The sequence below is a fragment of the Pseudopodoces humilis genome, chromosome 1, assembly GCF_049639895.1.
Source record: "Pseudopodoces humilis isolate 2021_Gansu_Grassland_sample_001 chromosome 1, ASM4963989v1, whole genome shotgun sequence".
NCBI lineage: Eukaryota > Metazoa > Chordata > Aves > Passeriformes > Paridae > Pseudopodoces > Pseudopodoces humilis.
The window spans coordinates 94,753,604-94,770,645 of record NC_142200.1 but is presented as its reverse complement, the minus strand read 5'-3'; the positions used below and the strand labels follow the sequence as shown (position 1 = coordinate 94,770,645).

Below are 17,042 nucleotides of genomic sequence, written 5' to 3'. Positions count from 1 at the left end.
TGGGAATTGCCTTTCTTGTTTTTATTTTTCTCACAAATTAGGTCCCTTAAGTAATAACTAGTTCAGAAGCTTAATGCTTCCTATCGTGAAGCATTAAGAAGCAATCTCTTCAAATCCTGACAAGCTTGTTCTGTATTCTTTAGCCTGTTTTGTGGTGTTACTGGCTTAAAATACCCAAAATGTCAATAACTATTAAGAACATATAAAGCCTTTCAGTCAATTTTCTTGTTCTTTGATTTGTAGGTTAGCTATCATATCATGAGAAATGCAGTCTCCCTAGATTTTCTAGTAATGTTTAATTTTTTTTTTTAGACTCTATATAAAGAACTTAAAAAGATTGCGTGAGTTTTCTCTAATTTTTTCCCTTCTCACAGTTAGTTCTCAATGATGAGATTTTTTGCTGCTCCCTTTTAGTATTGCAAAATGAAATTAACTTGAAAGTGGTGCAACCCATCTTGTGCTGTTGCTGCCTTCTCTGATTTTTTGTTTTGGATACATAGACTTTATCCTTCTGTATATACTAATTGAAAACAGAGTAAGTGCTCTTCATATATCCAACTGTTCTATTACTTTTTTTAAAAAACTTGGACTGTGTAGCCTCTTTGTAGCAATTTAGATTGGGAAAAGCCAGCACCCAAACCAGGCAAAATATAAAACCAACAAATACCCCAATTTGATGTTAAAACCCCCAGTGATAGGACAGTTCTCTCCCCTGCATGTGAAGATACATGAAGGAGTCTTTGGAAGACTCATGAAGGAAGATACAAGAAGAGTCTTTGGAAGATACATGAAGGAGTCTTCAGATGAAATCAGCAGGCATGAAAAATAGCTTTTCATCTTTTATCCTGTATTTAAGGTCACTGCATCTTAACTGCTGTCTTGCAGATCTCCTGGTACCATTGTTGTAACAACAGTTTTCCATATTTGTTCCCAAGTCTTAAAGTTGTATCTGTGCAGCCATATGTATGCTGCGTTGTTGGCTCAGTACAGAAAGGGTCAGGGTTCTTGTTAATTTTGTTCTTGTTTTTCTCCAAAGTATTGTAGTATTTTGGGGCATGACGGTGCTACCATGGTAAAGAGCTGAATACTGAAATGCAAAATGTGCATATGCTATGTCTTGACTTGAGAACCAAGAGGTGGCTGAAGCAAGGTGGTCACAGATACAGACAGCTGAAAACATCTGGTTGCTTTTGGGAATGTTGACAGGCCAGAGCAGTTTCTTCACATTCTTGGAGAGACAGACACTCTGTGAAGAACCTTCTTTTTCTTTCCCCAAATCAGCCTCCCGTCTCTCTCCAACAAGGATTCTAGTTATGTCCAAGACATTGTGAAAGATTTTTGAGCCCCCTGAATGTATGAACTATACTGAAAACCAGTGGACAGCATTTGTTGAAAGGAGATGCTTGGATGTCTCTCCTTACTTGTGCAGCCCAGACTCCACAAGTAGAACATGGCCTCCTGTGTTTTTACATGAAGATGATTTCCTATTCTCATTCATCTGGTTTTGCTGATTGACTTAATCTGCTTTAGAACTTCTATCTTATTATAGCCCTCTGATCTTTTAAAGAGCTTTGGTTTTGGCACTGGAAAACTCTTTTGTATCATACACAGTTTTTGACTGGTAGAGGAACGTTAGCGTGAAAAAGGTTTAGCATGCAGCATGGTTGCAGATGAGGTCTGTTCTCTCCTTCTTGATGTTGGGCTTTGTGATGGTATTTTTGAACAGCATTTTCCACCAAGGCAAGGCAACTACTGTCTCAGCTGTCTATATGTATATATCCACACACCCAGTGTTGCTGAGGTAACAGCTTGTTTTTTCTGATCTTGAAAAGTTTGAGTTTATGTAATCTAAAGTCAGAATCAAGCTGTCTGTTTCATTGTTTTTTAAGCCCTTATTTTCCCCTCATAGGTACACTGCTGTTGGGCTGTGCACTGAGAATGTTCTGGGTCTTCCTACTGCTCAGTCTTACCTTAACATTGTGGGGTGGGAGCCTTATAGAAAGCATGGGAAATAAAATTTCTGGCATGTTTTGGTCTGGCTGTTATTTTTTAATGAATAGAATGCACTAACTGACTAAACTGTAACTCAAATAACTGCTGTTGAATTTAATCATAAAAGTCTGTTTGTCTTTCCTTTCTTTTTTTTTTTTTTTTTTCTTCCCTTTCAACTCTTTTTCTATGTAGCTGCAGATAGTAAGGATGAAGAAATCAAAGCACCTCCCAAGAGATCCTATCTGGGTATGTACAGTACAAGCCCATCCTGCATGAAGTTGTCGCCTTAACTGCATATTTCATGATTTACTACTTTTTGTGATCATTTTTGGAAATGATTGCATGATCATTTCTATAGAGAATGTTTGCATTACCTTTTCTTGACATACTAAAACCTGGTGTCTGATTTTTTTTTTCTCTTTAATTTTTCACCTGTTCACTTTTAACTTTCATGGAAAAGAGGAAAAGATGCTTTCAGTTCTATTTCAGAAACCAGTTCTTTGAAGGCAGTTGAACTGACCACATTGTGTGTCTCAAGGATATCTTCTTTACTCCTTCCCCAAGCTGGACAAACAAAATATTGCATGATACAGAGATCCACCTCTTCAGACTCAGTTCTCATCTTTCAGCTCTAATGCTGGAGGAAATGATGAAATATACTAAAGTATCTTTCAGCAGGGTGCAGAACGCTAGAAAAGAAATTTCATGTGCCACTTGATATTCAAGTAAAATGCATGCATCCTTGTGAATATTCCTCTCTTTTTCATTATGGAGCAGCTGCAAAATTGCTATTTGGGCATTAGTAATACCCAAGGTGAGAGCTTCCAATCTTCAGTTTTGGAGTTGAAATCTATGTTGTTTAATTTACCTAAGGAACAGGAAGGATTAGGTGCAAACCGGCCTTGCAGTATTTTTTCCACTCTTAATAGTTTGGAATGACAGTTTTAGTCAAGTAATTATAATTTTGTTTTAAATTAGTTGGGGTATTGCATTGAAGAAGTTACGCTGATGCAGAAGTTCCCCAAAGTCAACTTTTAGACTGATTTTAACTGAACTAATTCAGAATCTTCCATTGATACCAGTTGTGTTCTGTTGCAGTTCTTGAGTTAGTGAGGGATCAACTGGCAGTATCCAGGGCACAGAAGAACATTACTGTGGCAAAAGTGGAGTCTCTATTTCTCAACACGCAGTTAACCAAGCTGGAGTTAGCTCTGAGAAACTGCCCAAGAGTGGTATTAACCTCAGTGCTTTCTTGAAGCTACAGGACCGTCCCTGCTTAGGTTAAGTAAGACCAAAAGCAATCTCAGGGAGCTCAGCAGGAGTTCAGTTCTCCTTTAATGAGTGTTAATGAAAACTTCTGCTCAAGAAGAGAAAATTGGTGTTTTAAAATTTTCTCTGAATATTTGAGTGGTGTAAAAACTTTTTCAATATACTTACAGGCTTCAGAAATTAAGGTTTTTTATATTACTTTCTTTTTCTCGCTTATATTACTTCTTTTTTCTGATCATGTAGTAAATTATGTTTGCAATTGAAGATGATCTATGAAAGCTATTTTGTTGTAGAGCTGTTGAACAATTAATCTAAAAATGTACTGGGCTAGCAACGAATTTTAGGTGAACTTGTTAGATAAATACAGAGGCATTTGTTTAGTGCCTCTCCTTGAATAAGAACTGAACTCCTGCTGAGCTCCCTGAGATTGCTTTTAGGTTTGTTTTGTTGTCAGTAGTTCAAGAAACCTCTTAATGCCACTGTTTTTCCATGTTATCTGAAAAAGCCTTTATCTCTGTCACATGACTCTGAAAAGTGATTTTCTATCAGTCAGTACTGAGAGAGCGTTGAGGGTGTGCAGGAAGGTTACTGCAGTTTGAGTGACCTAAAAAATTGACAGTAAGGTGGTCCCCAGGAATGTAGGGTTTTCTGATTCCACACAGAAATAAAATTATTTCCCTTTTTTTTCTTGGCAAAGGAAAGATTAAAAAGAAGTATCTCCAGTTCTGAAGGATTAATGCTTTATTTCCTTTGTTTTCTAATTCAGGTATGTAGTTTTACCTAATGCCTGGTAGCATGGCAACTGCTGAGACTGAGCAAGCTGCAGTTGAGTTGAAATTTGTGTTTTTTGCTTGTTTCTTGTTTCATGATGAGATAGAACAAATGTGAATAAGTGTATTAAGCTGTTTTGCTAAAATATGAATTCCATAGATATATTTTGAGTCCTGTGAGTGTTGGAGACTGTTGGGGTAACAAAATTGCTAAATAATTAACAAAGCATTACCGTTACTCCAAAGAGCCCATATTGTTTAAAGTTGCTTATAGTGGTTTCAGTGTGTGGCAGGTGACCCTCAAAGTGGATGGGACTTGTTGAATTTTTTTTTTTCTTTCTAGGTAGACAGCTGAACATTTTGAAGGACATTTCTGGTATTTCCTTCCCTCTCTGAAGATGGTTTTAAAACTTGCTGTATTACTGAATCCTCAACCTTGGTTTTAACTCAACAGAATCTCATCAAATAACATTAAATTTTAAAACACTAGTAATAAAAACTAGTGCTAATGAAACCACAAAAACTTAGATTCATTGAATGCCTGTTGCAAAATATTTTAAACTACTAAATGCTTTTTAGGGGGGAAAACATGTAAATTGTGTGTATATGTAATGTGACTTTGCAGGCTTACATCTGCATAATAACAAGGAGAAAATATTAATGTGAATTTAGCAGGTGCAGGCATCTGGTGCATGGTTTCCACTGGCAGTGTGACAGCCTGGTGAATAACTCACACTTCCACCTCTCCTTTTGTCTGTGCTCTTTACTTAGCTCAGGGCATCAGTTGGCTTGTGTTGTTCAACAACACCATCACAGTGTTGACATATTCTAGAACAGCACAACTACATTACATGTGCCATGAAGGATGTAAACTTTATTTAATCAGCTCTCTGACTTCTTCTGTTCAGTGTTAGGTCTATTTGGGTTCAGTGGGGCATCCTGCACAGCTTGCAGGCGAGCACAGTGTCTTTCCAGGGGTGCTCTGTAAGTAGCATGCACAATGTGCTTCTCTGTCCAGCTCCTGAGCTGATGCCTGGAGACACAGCAGAGGCAGATTTCCTTGCTGGCTGTGGGCAACACCTGGGTTTTATTGAAAGTGCTTGACTTTTGCGCTGTGCTGTCTAGTAGTTGAATTCCCTGTACAGCTGGAACAACAAGAGCAGGGTTGTTGCTGGGCTGTCACCACCTCTCTGTGTGTAACTGAACATGAAAGTGCTCTTGGAAGGATTTTGATCCCTCCTACTCAGGATTATATGTATCCTTGTTATACTAATTTCAGAGTGCTTTTGTTAGTATTTTGGAGAGGATGTCCAGAAGAAGGGATTTTAATGGCATTCTGTGAGAAAATAGGATGCCAAAAGAACATATTTTTTTTGCTTATTTTGCTTTGTTCAGTTTTGTGGTTTGATGGGTTTTTTTACATTAAAAAAAAAAGGATTTAAAAAAATATTAATGAAGTTCTAGTTGAAGAATTCAGCTTTACTTTGCCTGAGAAAATGGCACTTTTCTGCATGGACACTTTGGTTGTAATTCTGTGTATGATGGGAACAGTTATTTCCCCATGTCTTTCTCTGCATCAATTTTTAGGCCTTTCAGGAGACAAAAGAGAGTAAGACATGGAGATTATAAGGATGTAGGGGCAATTTTAAATTTGTTTTAAGTAAATATTTAAGTGATGAAGACTGATGTATATTTTAATACGTAATTTTGGTTTTTTTGTAATAGATGTTGCAAATGAGGCCAACATAAATCTGGCAAATAGTTTTTCTTTATAGGTATGGGTTTGTGCTGGAGGTCTAAGTTACTTATTATTTAAGCATTTCAGAATAATTCAGTCCAAATAGAACACTACTGTTTGTTTTTTAAAAGGAGCTTAGAAATTGTTGGCATACTGAACGGGTTGAACAAATAACTTTTTTTTTTTTTTTTAATTACAGACACAGAGAGAGGGAATAGTTTCATTTAAAAAAGTTTTTCCTTTATCTTCATAAGAAATTTGTCCCGAACCATTGCAAGTTCAACATTAAAATAATTTTCTTTCAGAAAATATGATAAAAATGGGTTTGGATCAGTCTGTTTTCTGGGGTCAGTTTTATGTTTCCAAGTAGATAGTATCTTTCAGACTTTGAAGTTCCATTCAGTGTAAATCTTTATTCAGCCCCTCAGGCTAATGGGCCTCATAATAAAAGTTCTGTGGCCTTTTCTGATCTGTTGAAAATGTTGGAAGTGGTTCAGTAGGAGGGCATACCTTTTTACAGGCTTATCTGGTATTATTCAGAAGGTATAAAAAGGAAGAATAAGTTTAAATTCTTTATTCCAGAGAGACCTTTTCCTTTCAGAAAAGACAGCTGGGAAGGGAGAAACCCAAAGAATGATCGTTAAGGCCTCTGAGCATCTGTGATCCCTGCCTACGTCAGTTCGTATTTTCCTTAAGGAGAGAGATCCAGAAATATACACACCCTCTGCAGTAATGTGCATTGCCTCATTGGCACGAGGCCAATCTGTTTCCTGCCTACCTGAGTGCTATGAAAGCACATTCCTGATCACAGTGGTCAGGAATTAATACTCTTTTACTTTCCCATTTCCCTATGCTGGAGGCAATTGTCTTACGTGGTTCTCTGGAGGGAGGAACAAGGGGAGAGGGAGAATTGGAATAAATCCACAGACTTACAGATGAAGTGGTGAGGAATCCAGGTGGACAAGTCACTCTTGTAATGCATGGTGTGTAGCAGGTTTAGGCCTGAGGGACAGGTGGCAGCTTTGCATGAGAGTTAAGGTGGACACCTTTAGAAAACCTAAGGGTATTTCTTTTCAAGGGATGCATGGATAAACTGGGCAATAGAAGTGGAAGAGCCTGACACTACTTGCATGAGTGATATGTAAATTATGAGGCAAGAGATTCCAAGTATTAAACTGATCTCAGATGTATTGTTCCATTCGTGAACTGCAGACTTAGTAGTAGTTGTAGTTAAGCTGTAGGGAATAATCCTGTGTTAGGGGCTCACCACAGCAGGCAGCTCTTCCCTGCAGAGCCACCTACTCACTCCCCTGCAGTGGGTGGGAGGGGAGAAGGCTAGAAGTGAAAAAACTACTGGGTTGAGGTAAAGATACTTTAATAGGTGAAGCAAAAGCTGTGCATACAGGCAAAGCAAAGATTTAATTCTCTACTTCCCATCAGCAAATCTTCATTTCTAGGGAAGTAGGAATTCATCATGAGGCATGATGGAGACAAAATCCATAATTTCAGACATCCCTGCTTCTTCCTCCTGAGCATGCTGCTTACACTTTCTGTGATCACTTGATGAATGTTCGAGCCAGCACAGACAGGCTCTGCTGTGATTTGATTATCTCCAGAACAGGGCAGTAATCTCAGGAATGTTTGATAGGGTGCCTGCTATCACAGGCCTATGTTACCTAAACACAGATGCTTGAGTTGCCTCTTGGAGAAAGGTAAGGTGGTGAAATGTGGTTTCTTTCCAAAAAAACACGTAGCATTTTTTCAGAGTCCAGGAAATGCCAAGGACTTCTGTCTTAATTCTGCTTTCTAGTTAAGTAGTGTATGAGAGCTGTGGAGCACCTGTTACTTCATGCTAGCACGTGGGTCCTCCTTCTCAAGTTGAAGGCTTACGTTCTTAGTCAGCATGCTTCATAGTGGATTCTTACTGGGTCTGCCAGTTATCTGAAAATGGAATGACATGTATCTGCCAGATAAATAGCTTTTTTGGCTGCTGACCTGCTGTTTTCCTTTTGTATGTAGCATAACTCAGAAGAGAGGTCTCTTCTGGTTGTAGCACTCTTCTTGGGTGGTAGCACTTAATCCTTTTTTCCAGAATTTTGGTTAGCACAATGATGGTTGAACAGGTTCCTACTGATTTTGGGGTTTGTTTGGAACTTAGATATTTTACCTTAATTTAAGATAAAAGTAGAATTAGTAGGCAGAGAGGTAATATCCTTCAGCAGACGTCTTGGGGGAAAAAGTGTTTTCAGCTGTGCAAGTTCTTGTGCAAGTCTGAAATAGAAGCAGTGAACTCCAAGCTCCTTTCAGTTTGTAAACTGCTTTTCTCCAAGTTTAGCTTATGTATCAGCTAAAACAGTTAAGCAGGAAGACTAGTTGCCACCTGTCAGGTCATGGTCGCCTGTGGGATGGAGAATGGAATGAATGCCCACCATGGAATGTGGATGGGTGAGTTGCATTTCAGGTTCTATTTTAGTGGGCAATGAAGCCAACGGTTCTAGAGTGTGTAATTTTTGATAACCATTGATTAATTTTAGTTTCTAAACTTCTTGTTTGGCAACTTTACAAAAAAATTTTAATCTTTTGGGCTTCACTCAGAGATCAGAGGTGGTGCCTTTGACAATGAAAACGTTATCTAACCGTTAATGTTTCTCTCCTTAGTTTGTATGTGGGAGATGGTGACTAGTGGTTGTTTCATATTAGCCACACTTCTTGTACCAGCAGACTTGTTACACTATGCGAAGTATAATATATTTTCATTCAGTGATAAATGCAGTAGCATTCCTGTGCTTTGAGAGCTGTATTGGAAAAAATACTCTTTCAAAACACTTGAGAAATTGGAACTGCCACCTGCAACTTCTTTTAGTTATTAAACAGAATCCTCTGAAGTCTTAGGGACTGAAGGGATTATTCTGATCTCTTGTCGTGTGGACGGTAACATTTTGCTTCTATTTTATTGTAGCGCATACAGTAAGTTGTGGTCAAACTGGTTCTTCTTTACAGTTTAAAAATTTACCCATTCTTAATCAGCAAGGTTCAAAGTACCACTTTGTAAAGTAAAATGTCCTTGGTTTTTAAATTTTTAACATGTTATTGAACAGAGTGGACTAGATGTCCTGCAGAAGGCTTTTCTGATCCAAACTATTGTGGGTTTATAAATAAAATATTTGTAATTTCCTCTGTCAACTGTATTAGCTTTGTAATGTTTTGTATAACATGTTAATTCATTTGGCTTCTGTCATTGATGGTAATCAAACAATACACATTTTCTCTGTCCCTAAAACAGGGAGTTGAGAAGGTATTACTTGTGTTTACTTGTTATCAGGCCAGGGAACCTGAAGGACAGTGTTCTGGTTTTGCTGCTACCACATTTTTAAATTAGCTCCCTTTAAGTTTTCAGCTTACAGACAGTAGGGAAATAGCCAACCACAGTCTTGTACAATCTCTGCTGAGTTAGAGTTGTTTCAGTAAGATGTTATTTGGTGGTAGAGCAGTATGTTTGGACCTAAGCCTTTTGACTGCTTCTTTGCACCAGCCTTGTTGTTGCTTTTGAATGGCTTTGACATGAAAATGTGGGTAGGCTGTTGTTTTATGAACTTCTTAATGCAGTTTACTGTTCATAGTGTATTTGGTGTTTATAATGTTTCTAGTTTAAGAGGATCTGCCAGGCTAAATGTAGCATGTGAAGGGCCCGTGCCTACTGCAAAAGCCTATCTGCTGCAAGGAGGAAGGGGATGGACAGGCAGGCATGGGTTAGGTGGTGTGACGGAGGTGTATGCAATGTCGGGGCCTTTCCTTTGCCGTGCAGCATAAGGAGCACACTGCATTGGTTGGGAGAGCTGGAAAGAAGTAGTGCAACTGTTGTTCACCCAGCTTGCCTTTATTTAAAAAAAGAAAAGAAAAGTGACTGGCAGAAAAGAAAAAACCTTTATCTACTATCAAGAAATTTCACCATAAGTGGAGGGGAAACAGTTGTTCAGTCTGGGGAGAAAAGAGAGAGGTGGTGAAGGTTGGTCTCGAGCCTGGCATGAGCAGTAATACCTAGAGGCTTCACAGGAGCAAGGTTAGTGCCATATTTCTGGAATGTGCTGCTTGGGGTGCCCGCTGCTGCTGCTGGTGCCCCTGACAAGCCACCTGGCAGGCCAATCATCCAGCTCTACTCTGGTGGGAAGAAGACACTTGAAACAGGGTCTGTTGGAAGAGTTGTGTGGCAGCAGAAATATTATTTATGGCATAAGAACCATGCGCAGTTGATGGTGTGGTGGGGAGATAAACCTGTGAATAAAATGTGTATTTTGGTTGTGCCTCACACAATTCAGATGGAGGAAGCACTCGTAACAACATCTAGCCACATGAGGGTGCTCTGGGGTTTCCAAAACTTGTCTGCTGAGCCACTGAACTGGAACTTCAGAGAGGAGGCTGAGCTCACTTCCAGGGCTATGAAAATAGTGAATAAACAAAGATATTGAAAAAATATTTTCCTTCTTGGTGGGAGCCAGAATAATTAGGTGCTTTAATGATATCAGCGATGAAACATCTAAATGTTTAAACAGCTGGTTTGTCTGGTCACCCTTCACAACAGGGAGCATGTGTGCAGTGAAGGTGCTGCTTTGGTTTGGTAGAGGTGAGATTTTGAAGGTGCCTACTTCTTGAGCTTGTCACATGCTGTTGTATACTTGATCATATCTAGATCCGAATGGTGAGCTTCATTCTTTAAATTTGGCCTGGAAGTGAGTTCTGAAGTTATTTGACCTAGTTCCCTGTGTGAAGGAGGTCCAGTTAGATGAGGTTGCTCAGGGCCTTGTTGTCTGGGTGAGTTATGAGTATCTCCAGAGATGGAGATTACACAACCTCTTTGACACCTCTGCCAGTGTCTGTCTTCATGGTGATAAAGTTTTTCTTCCATCTAATTGGAATTTCCCTTGTAACTCATGTCTGTTATCTCCTGTCCTGTCTTCAAGTGCCTTCAAGTAGAACCTGTCTCCATGATCTGTACACTTCCCCCTTAGATAGCTGTAGGCAGCAAGAACCCTTCTCTTAGAGCTGAATGGGTCCTATTAGCCTCTTCATGTACATCTTATACCTGAGCCCTTTAATCATCTTGGTGGCCTCTATTTATAGAATCTATAAATCTATTTATAGAATATATAAAATTATATAGGTTGGAAAAGGTCCTTAAGATCATTAGGTCTGGAAGTTAACCCAGCACTGCCAAGTCCACCACTAAACCATGTCCCTAATCACCACACCTAATCTTTTACATTCCTTCACATGTGATCACGCAGCTGCCACCCTGGGCAGCATGTTCCTGTGCTTGACAATCCTTTCTGTAAAGATTTTTTTCCTAATATCCGATCCAAACCTCCTCTGATCCAACCTGAGTCCATTTTCATTCATCCTACTGCTTGTTACTTTGGAAAAGAGACTGACTCCTGTCTGGCTACAACTTCCTTTCAGACAGTCACAGACAGTGATAAGGTCCTCCCGAGCCTCCTTTTTCTTCAGGCTAAACACTCCCAGCTCCCTCAGCTGCTCCTGGTCAGACTTGGTTCCAGGCCCTTCCCCAGGTCCATTGCCCTTCTCTGCATATGCTCCAGCACCTCAGTGTCTTTCTAGTAGTGAGGGGCCCAGAACTGGACACAGGACTTTAGACGTGACCTCAGCAGTGCCAAGTACAGAGGGTCAAACACTTCCCTGCTCCTGCTTGCTGCACTATTGCTGATGCAGGCCAGGGTCATTTGTCTTCTTGGCCCCAACCTGGGCACATGTTGGCTCACGTTCAGCAACTGACAGCCGGCAGGCACCCCCAGGTCCTTTTCCACCAGGCAGCTTTCCAGCCACTCTGCCCCATCCTGTAGCTCTGCATGGGGTCGTTGTGACTGAAGGCACTTGGCCTCAGCCTATTGATCCAGCCTGTTCAGATCCCTCTGCAGAGCCTTCCTTCCCTCCTGCACATCAACACTCCCACCCAACTTGATGTCCTCTGAGAACTTGCTGAGAGTACACTCCAGTAGGTAACTCCAGTAGGCCAGCGTCTTTCTTGTACTTGGAAACCCTGAATGCATTACTCCAGATAATGTATCTTGTGGGCATTGAGAGGAATAAACATGTCCATCCATCTGCTTGCCACACCTTTGCCCAACTATACAGCCTGGAAAGTGATTGATTGCCTTTACTATGGGTGTACACTTTGACTCATGCTCAAATTGCCTGCCAGGCTATCCTCTGCTATTTTGTGAAGCTGTTCTCTAGTGAATCAGCCCTCTGCACTGGTACTGTGGTGTGTGGTTACTCCTTCCCAGCTGCACAGTAACCCTGAACTTCATGGTATTCCTGTCAGCCTGTATATCCTCAGATTAAGATCCCTTTGAATAGCAGTGCAGTCGTCAGTTCATAGAATCATACAGTATCCTGGGCTGGAAGGGATCCAAAAGGATCATTGAAGTTCAACTCCTGGCCCTGTAGAGGATAGCCCCAAGAATCACACTGTGATTGTGAGGATGTTATCCAGACGCTTCTTGTACTCTGTCAGGCTTGGTGTTGTGACCTCTTTGCAGGGGATCCCAACCACCCTTTGAATGAAGAACCTTTTCCTAATATCAAAGCTAAACCTCCCCTGACACAACTTCATGCTGTTTCCTGAAGTCCTGACACTGGTCAGCAGAAGGAAAAGATCAGCATCTGCACTTCTGCTTCCCATTGGGATGAAGTTGTTTATTGCTTACTCTCCCTAATTTGGCATTCATAAACTCACAATCCAGGTTGTTAATAAAAGATATTAAAGAGTCCTAGTATTAATCACTGTTGGCTGCCTGCCTTGTAACTAGTTGTAAATTGTATGTTTTTCCTTTGAGAGGAGAAATTCTTTGAGCCTGATCATCCAGACAATTTTCTGCCTTTTTTATTGTCCACTAACCAATTGGTAATTTGTTAATAAAGTTACTGCAGGAGACTGTCAGCAGCCTTATTCAAGGCACTGTAAACAACACTTACTGCTTTCCTCTTGCTCTTAAAACCATGAATTCATAGAATGTTAAGGGGTTGGAATGGACCTCAAAGACCATCTAGTCCCAATCCTGCTGCTGTGGGCAGGATGTGTCCCACTACAGCAAGTTGCTCAAGGCGTTATCCAGCCTGGCCTTCAACACTTGCCTGGGTTGGATCTGCCTGAGCAAACTGTTCAGCATCTCACCACCCCCACAGTAAAAAATGTCTTCCTAATACCTACCATAAATTTCCCTTCTTTCAATTTGTACCCATTACTCCTTGTCCTATCACTACAGCTGCTGAAGAGTCCCTCTCCAGTTCCTGGTAGGCTCTCTTCAGATACTGGAAGGTTGTCATCCCATAGGTCAGGTTGGTCAGTTGCAGTTGGCGCTTGGTAAAGCCACACAGGCTGTCCCAGTCACTTTCTTACCCTTCCTGTGTTTTGAAGTGACTTCCATGAGGACTTCTTCCATTACCATCCCAGGGATGAGATTGTCCTGACTGGCCTGTAGTTCCCTGGTCCCCTCCTTGCAGATAGGTGTGATTTTTTTTTACCTTCCCTTCCCCCTGTCTCCAGTAATAAAAAATATCTCCCACTACCATGATCTTTCAGAGACAATGTACTAGTCTTGCAAAGACATCAGCCTGCAACCTCAACACCCTGACACGCATCCTACCTGTGTCATTTGTCTAAATTTAGATATTCCCAAACTCCTGCTTTCCTGTTCCTGGGTACTGCTTCACTCCCGCAGCTTTGCTAGCAGGGCTGAGGAGCTGTAGGGGGCAGACATCACCAGTGAAAGCACATTAAAGCATTATTAACGCAAGAAGGCAAGAGGTGAGTTTAGAGCCATGATGACAATTAATTATTTGGCTTTCATGGTGATGTCCTGCTTTGCTGCCTGCCAGCTCTCTTTCAGTTTCTGTAAGCAAAAAAGTGAGAAATTATGATTTTCTAGATGATGGCCAAGTTGCCAGGTCAGTGCAAAAGATATAAGTGAAAAAATTTTTATAGTGTGACTCAGCTCCCCACTGACTTCAGAATAAATTTTCAGGCTGAGGGGATTTTAATTGTTCGTACAGATACATGATAGCTTGCTTTTTTAGTTTCCTAAGTGGCTTGTAGTACTGGCTGGCATGGTGTGTGCTTAAAGAAGCACTGTTGCCCAGTGCTACCTGCTCAGACATAATGGATTGTCTAGACAGTTTGCTCGGGAGAAAACTTCTGGTTGCAGCATATTTTTACAATCTTGTTATAGATTCTGGAACACCCAGATTTTGTAGATTTCATGAGTTTTTAAAGGACCTTACCTTTGCATTTAGGTAAGTGGTATGGAATCAACAGTTCAACAAATGAGCACATCATCAGAGTCAACATCTGCCAGTATTAAAGTTCTGCCATGTTCAGGAGATGGGGCATAGCTTGCAGTCACTTTCTAGTGCTGACTCTCTAACCATATTCCTTAGGAAAGGCAGATGTCACTTGGGAAAGCTGCTCAATTGATATGTTAGGGCCTTCTGTTGGAAATGAGCCTGTTGAGATAACCATACCCACTGCTGTATGCAGTGGGAGGAATGGACAGTGAGGTGACCTGAAGTGCTGAGCTAGGTGGTAGCACTCATTTGGTCCCAATTAAAATGCTGCACGAGGCAGGTGTGTGATATTGGATGTCTAAGCTGTCATAATTTGCTCTGTGAGCTTTATGTGGAGGTCATGCTTAAGGTACAGCATGATTATTGTACACAGTCTGATGTATTTTTTCACTACATTTTGTGTCCTATATGTTTTAATAGCTTTATTTATTTAAAAATCACTGGGAATATGAAGTTTCTAGTTTCTAGTAAGCTAGAAATAGGGAATATATTTAATAAATCAGTGCTTCTGAAGGTCTTATAAATAATGCCATTTTAACAAGGCATTTCCTTATGCTGGAGATTGAAAAAACTTTTCACTGAAACATGAGTGCTTTGCCATTTTCATTGCGGTATAAACGGAAAGCAAAATAAGCCCTTTTCTATTTTGACACAAATGTCATGCTTTTAGCCTGTAATGCAGTACACCGGCCATCCTGGACTGAACAATTTGTAATAGCTTTATTTTCTGAAAAGATTCCCATTTTCTCCACACTCCCACTTGCAAGCGGTGATGCACCAAAGGTTCATGGAAACAGGATTTTACTTTAGGAGGAAGTGACAGAGAAGAGAAATATTAGCCACTCTCCCTTGTTTGTTTGGTTTGAGAGATGACAGAGGAAATTCTGTTTTGTGTCTCATCTCTGAAGCAGGAAAATGGAGCAGTAGAACCCAGGTATTCCATATCCCATGTGAATCCTGAGCAAGGATGAATTCGGGCAGGGGGCTTAGGTGCTCCTGCTTTCCTGTGTGTTCTTGATTGCCTGTTGCCACCACAAGAAAGGTGCATGCAGTTGGCTCTGTTTAGCCCTCATTGCCCATTTAATTTGTGTCTGTCTTTGCCCCTGAGTGTTTTTAGCCCTGTGAAAACTGGAGCTGAGCGCACCAGTTATACCGGCTGCAAAGCAGTTATCATGGCACTTGGACGAGGTACGAGAGACTGAGGTGGAGGCTCCTGCTTGCACAGGTATCACAGAGTGTATTAGTGCGAGCAAAATGGCCCTGATGGTTTCTTGGTAAGCCAGGCTGCAGACAGGAGAGGGAGAGCCCTCAGTGGGAGCCTGAAGCCCGCATACCAACCCTTAGGCTCTTTAGGTACTGCTGGTTCCCCATCTTCTAATGTTAGTGTGATTTTTTTTCCTGACTTGGGATGGAGAAACATCTGAAATCTCAGTATTTTCCATAACAAAAAAAGGCATCCTGTCTGGTTCCATCCACAGCTTGCTGAGTGGCCTGCAGAAGCTGAAGGCAAGCCAGTGTCTCCCCATGAATTGCAAAGGGCCTGAATCTGAGGCTCAGTCTGGTGGGTTGGACTTCAGATCTCAAGTCTGATGAGATGAATAGTGCCTTCTGTGGTGCTGACATCAGCACTGTGTCAGGGAAAGCTGCCTGCCTCGTGAAGTTTTATTTACTTACTGATTTTCTTTTGCAATAGTAACTTCACAGCTAGCTTTATCTATTTTTATTTTTTGAATCATTTTTTATGAACCAAGGTGTGTTGAAGAACAAACACCAAACGACCCTTCTGGTGTGTATGCTAAGTTGTCACTTCTGATGTTTGGCAGTTAACAGATGCCCAAAGAGTGACTTACAAATGCTGAAGAGAAGTAACTTGTTTACAAATTATTTGTCAGTTCTTTTCCTGTGTGTTGGGGAGGTGGTCATTGTTATGGGAAATGGTAGTAAGGATGTTTGATGGGAATGCTGCGATGGAGCAGATTTGGCCTATGTGTCAACTGTGCTCATCTGTGCTGAGATGTGACCGTTTTCAGAGACAGGCAGTACGTCGTCTTCCCCTTGCCTTCCAGCTTGATACTTTTTTACTGTTGCATGTACCTGATTTAGATTATTTCAGATTGCATTAGATATTGGGGCATATTTAGATATTTAATGGTGTGACAGCACAGTGTAGAACAGTGCTGGCTTATAGCCACATTCCAGATTGCAACCAGGACTGCTGGAGGGTTGTACAGGACATTGTGTCAAGGAACAGACAGAATTTAGGTGGAGGATGTATCTCCCAAAGCATCTCCCTTTCACTTCCAAACACACTACTTCATTAAATCTGATGAAAAAATCTTACAGTGTAAAAGTTTCTTTTCTCTTTGTGCAAAGAAAAGTTAGTGTTGGAGCTGCCTTTTCAAATAATGATTTAAATTACCAAGGAAGAAATATGGGAATAAAATACATTATTTTGTGTCTTTATTGAAGAAAGTTTGGTTCATGTGGTGATATGTGTAAATGGAATAACTATATTTTAGTAATGATCCAGTTAAATTACATTTTTTATCATCTTAAAAAATTAATTAAATGGTCAAATATTGCATTAGTTTTACTCGTAACTTGTAACAAGCTGGGTTGAAAATTGATTTAAAATAGAAGTGCAAAATGACTTAATTTAAATTATAAAGTTAAATGAACTGCAGTGTTTGTTCTGAAGTTTCATTTTGTGGAAATGTTTCTTCTTAAAAAACAAATGAAGTGGATATTATTTTCAGATAGATTTTTAGTAAAAATAATTTACTCTTTTTTTCTTATTCTTTTTTACTCTCAGTCATTATTCAAAGACACAAGAACAAAGCAGATGTTACTCAGCTCCAATCAGTTTCTTGTTGTTGGAATAAATGAGATATTTTTACTAAGCAGAGCTGAATAAA

General features: G+C 40.3%; 1 protein-coding gene across 2 annotated transcripts in view; it reads left to right on the top strand.

Moving 5' to 3' along the window:
• The window catches only part of SLC66A2 (solute carrier family 66 member 2), a 64,403-nt gene that overhangs the window by 11,852 nt on the left and 35,509 nt on the right, over window positions 1-17,042 (top strand). Inside the window, exon 4 of one of the 2 annotated variants that reach the window (XM_005525237.3) lies at window positions 2,185-2,238. The exons of the other annotated variant lie outside the window; for it this stretch is intronic. Within the exon in view, the coding sequence (XP_005525294.1) occupies window positions 2,185-2,238 (54 nt within the window). The remainder of the gene's footprint in view (window positions 1-2,184; window positions 2,239-17,042) is intronic. 2 annotated transcript variants of the gene reach the window in all.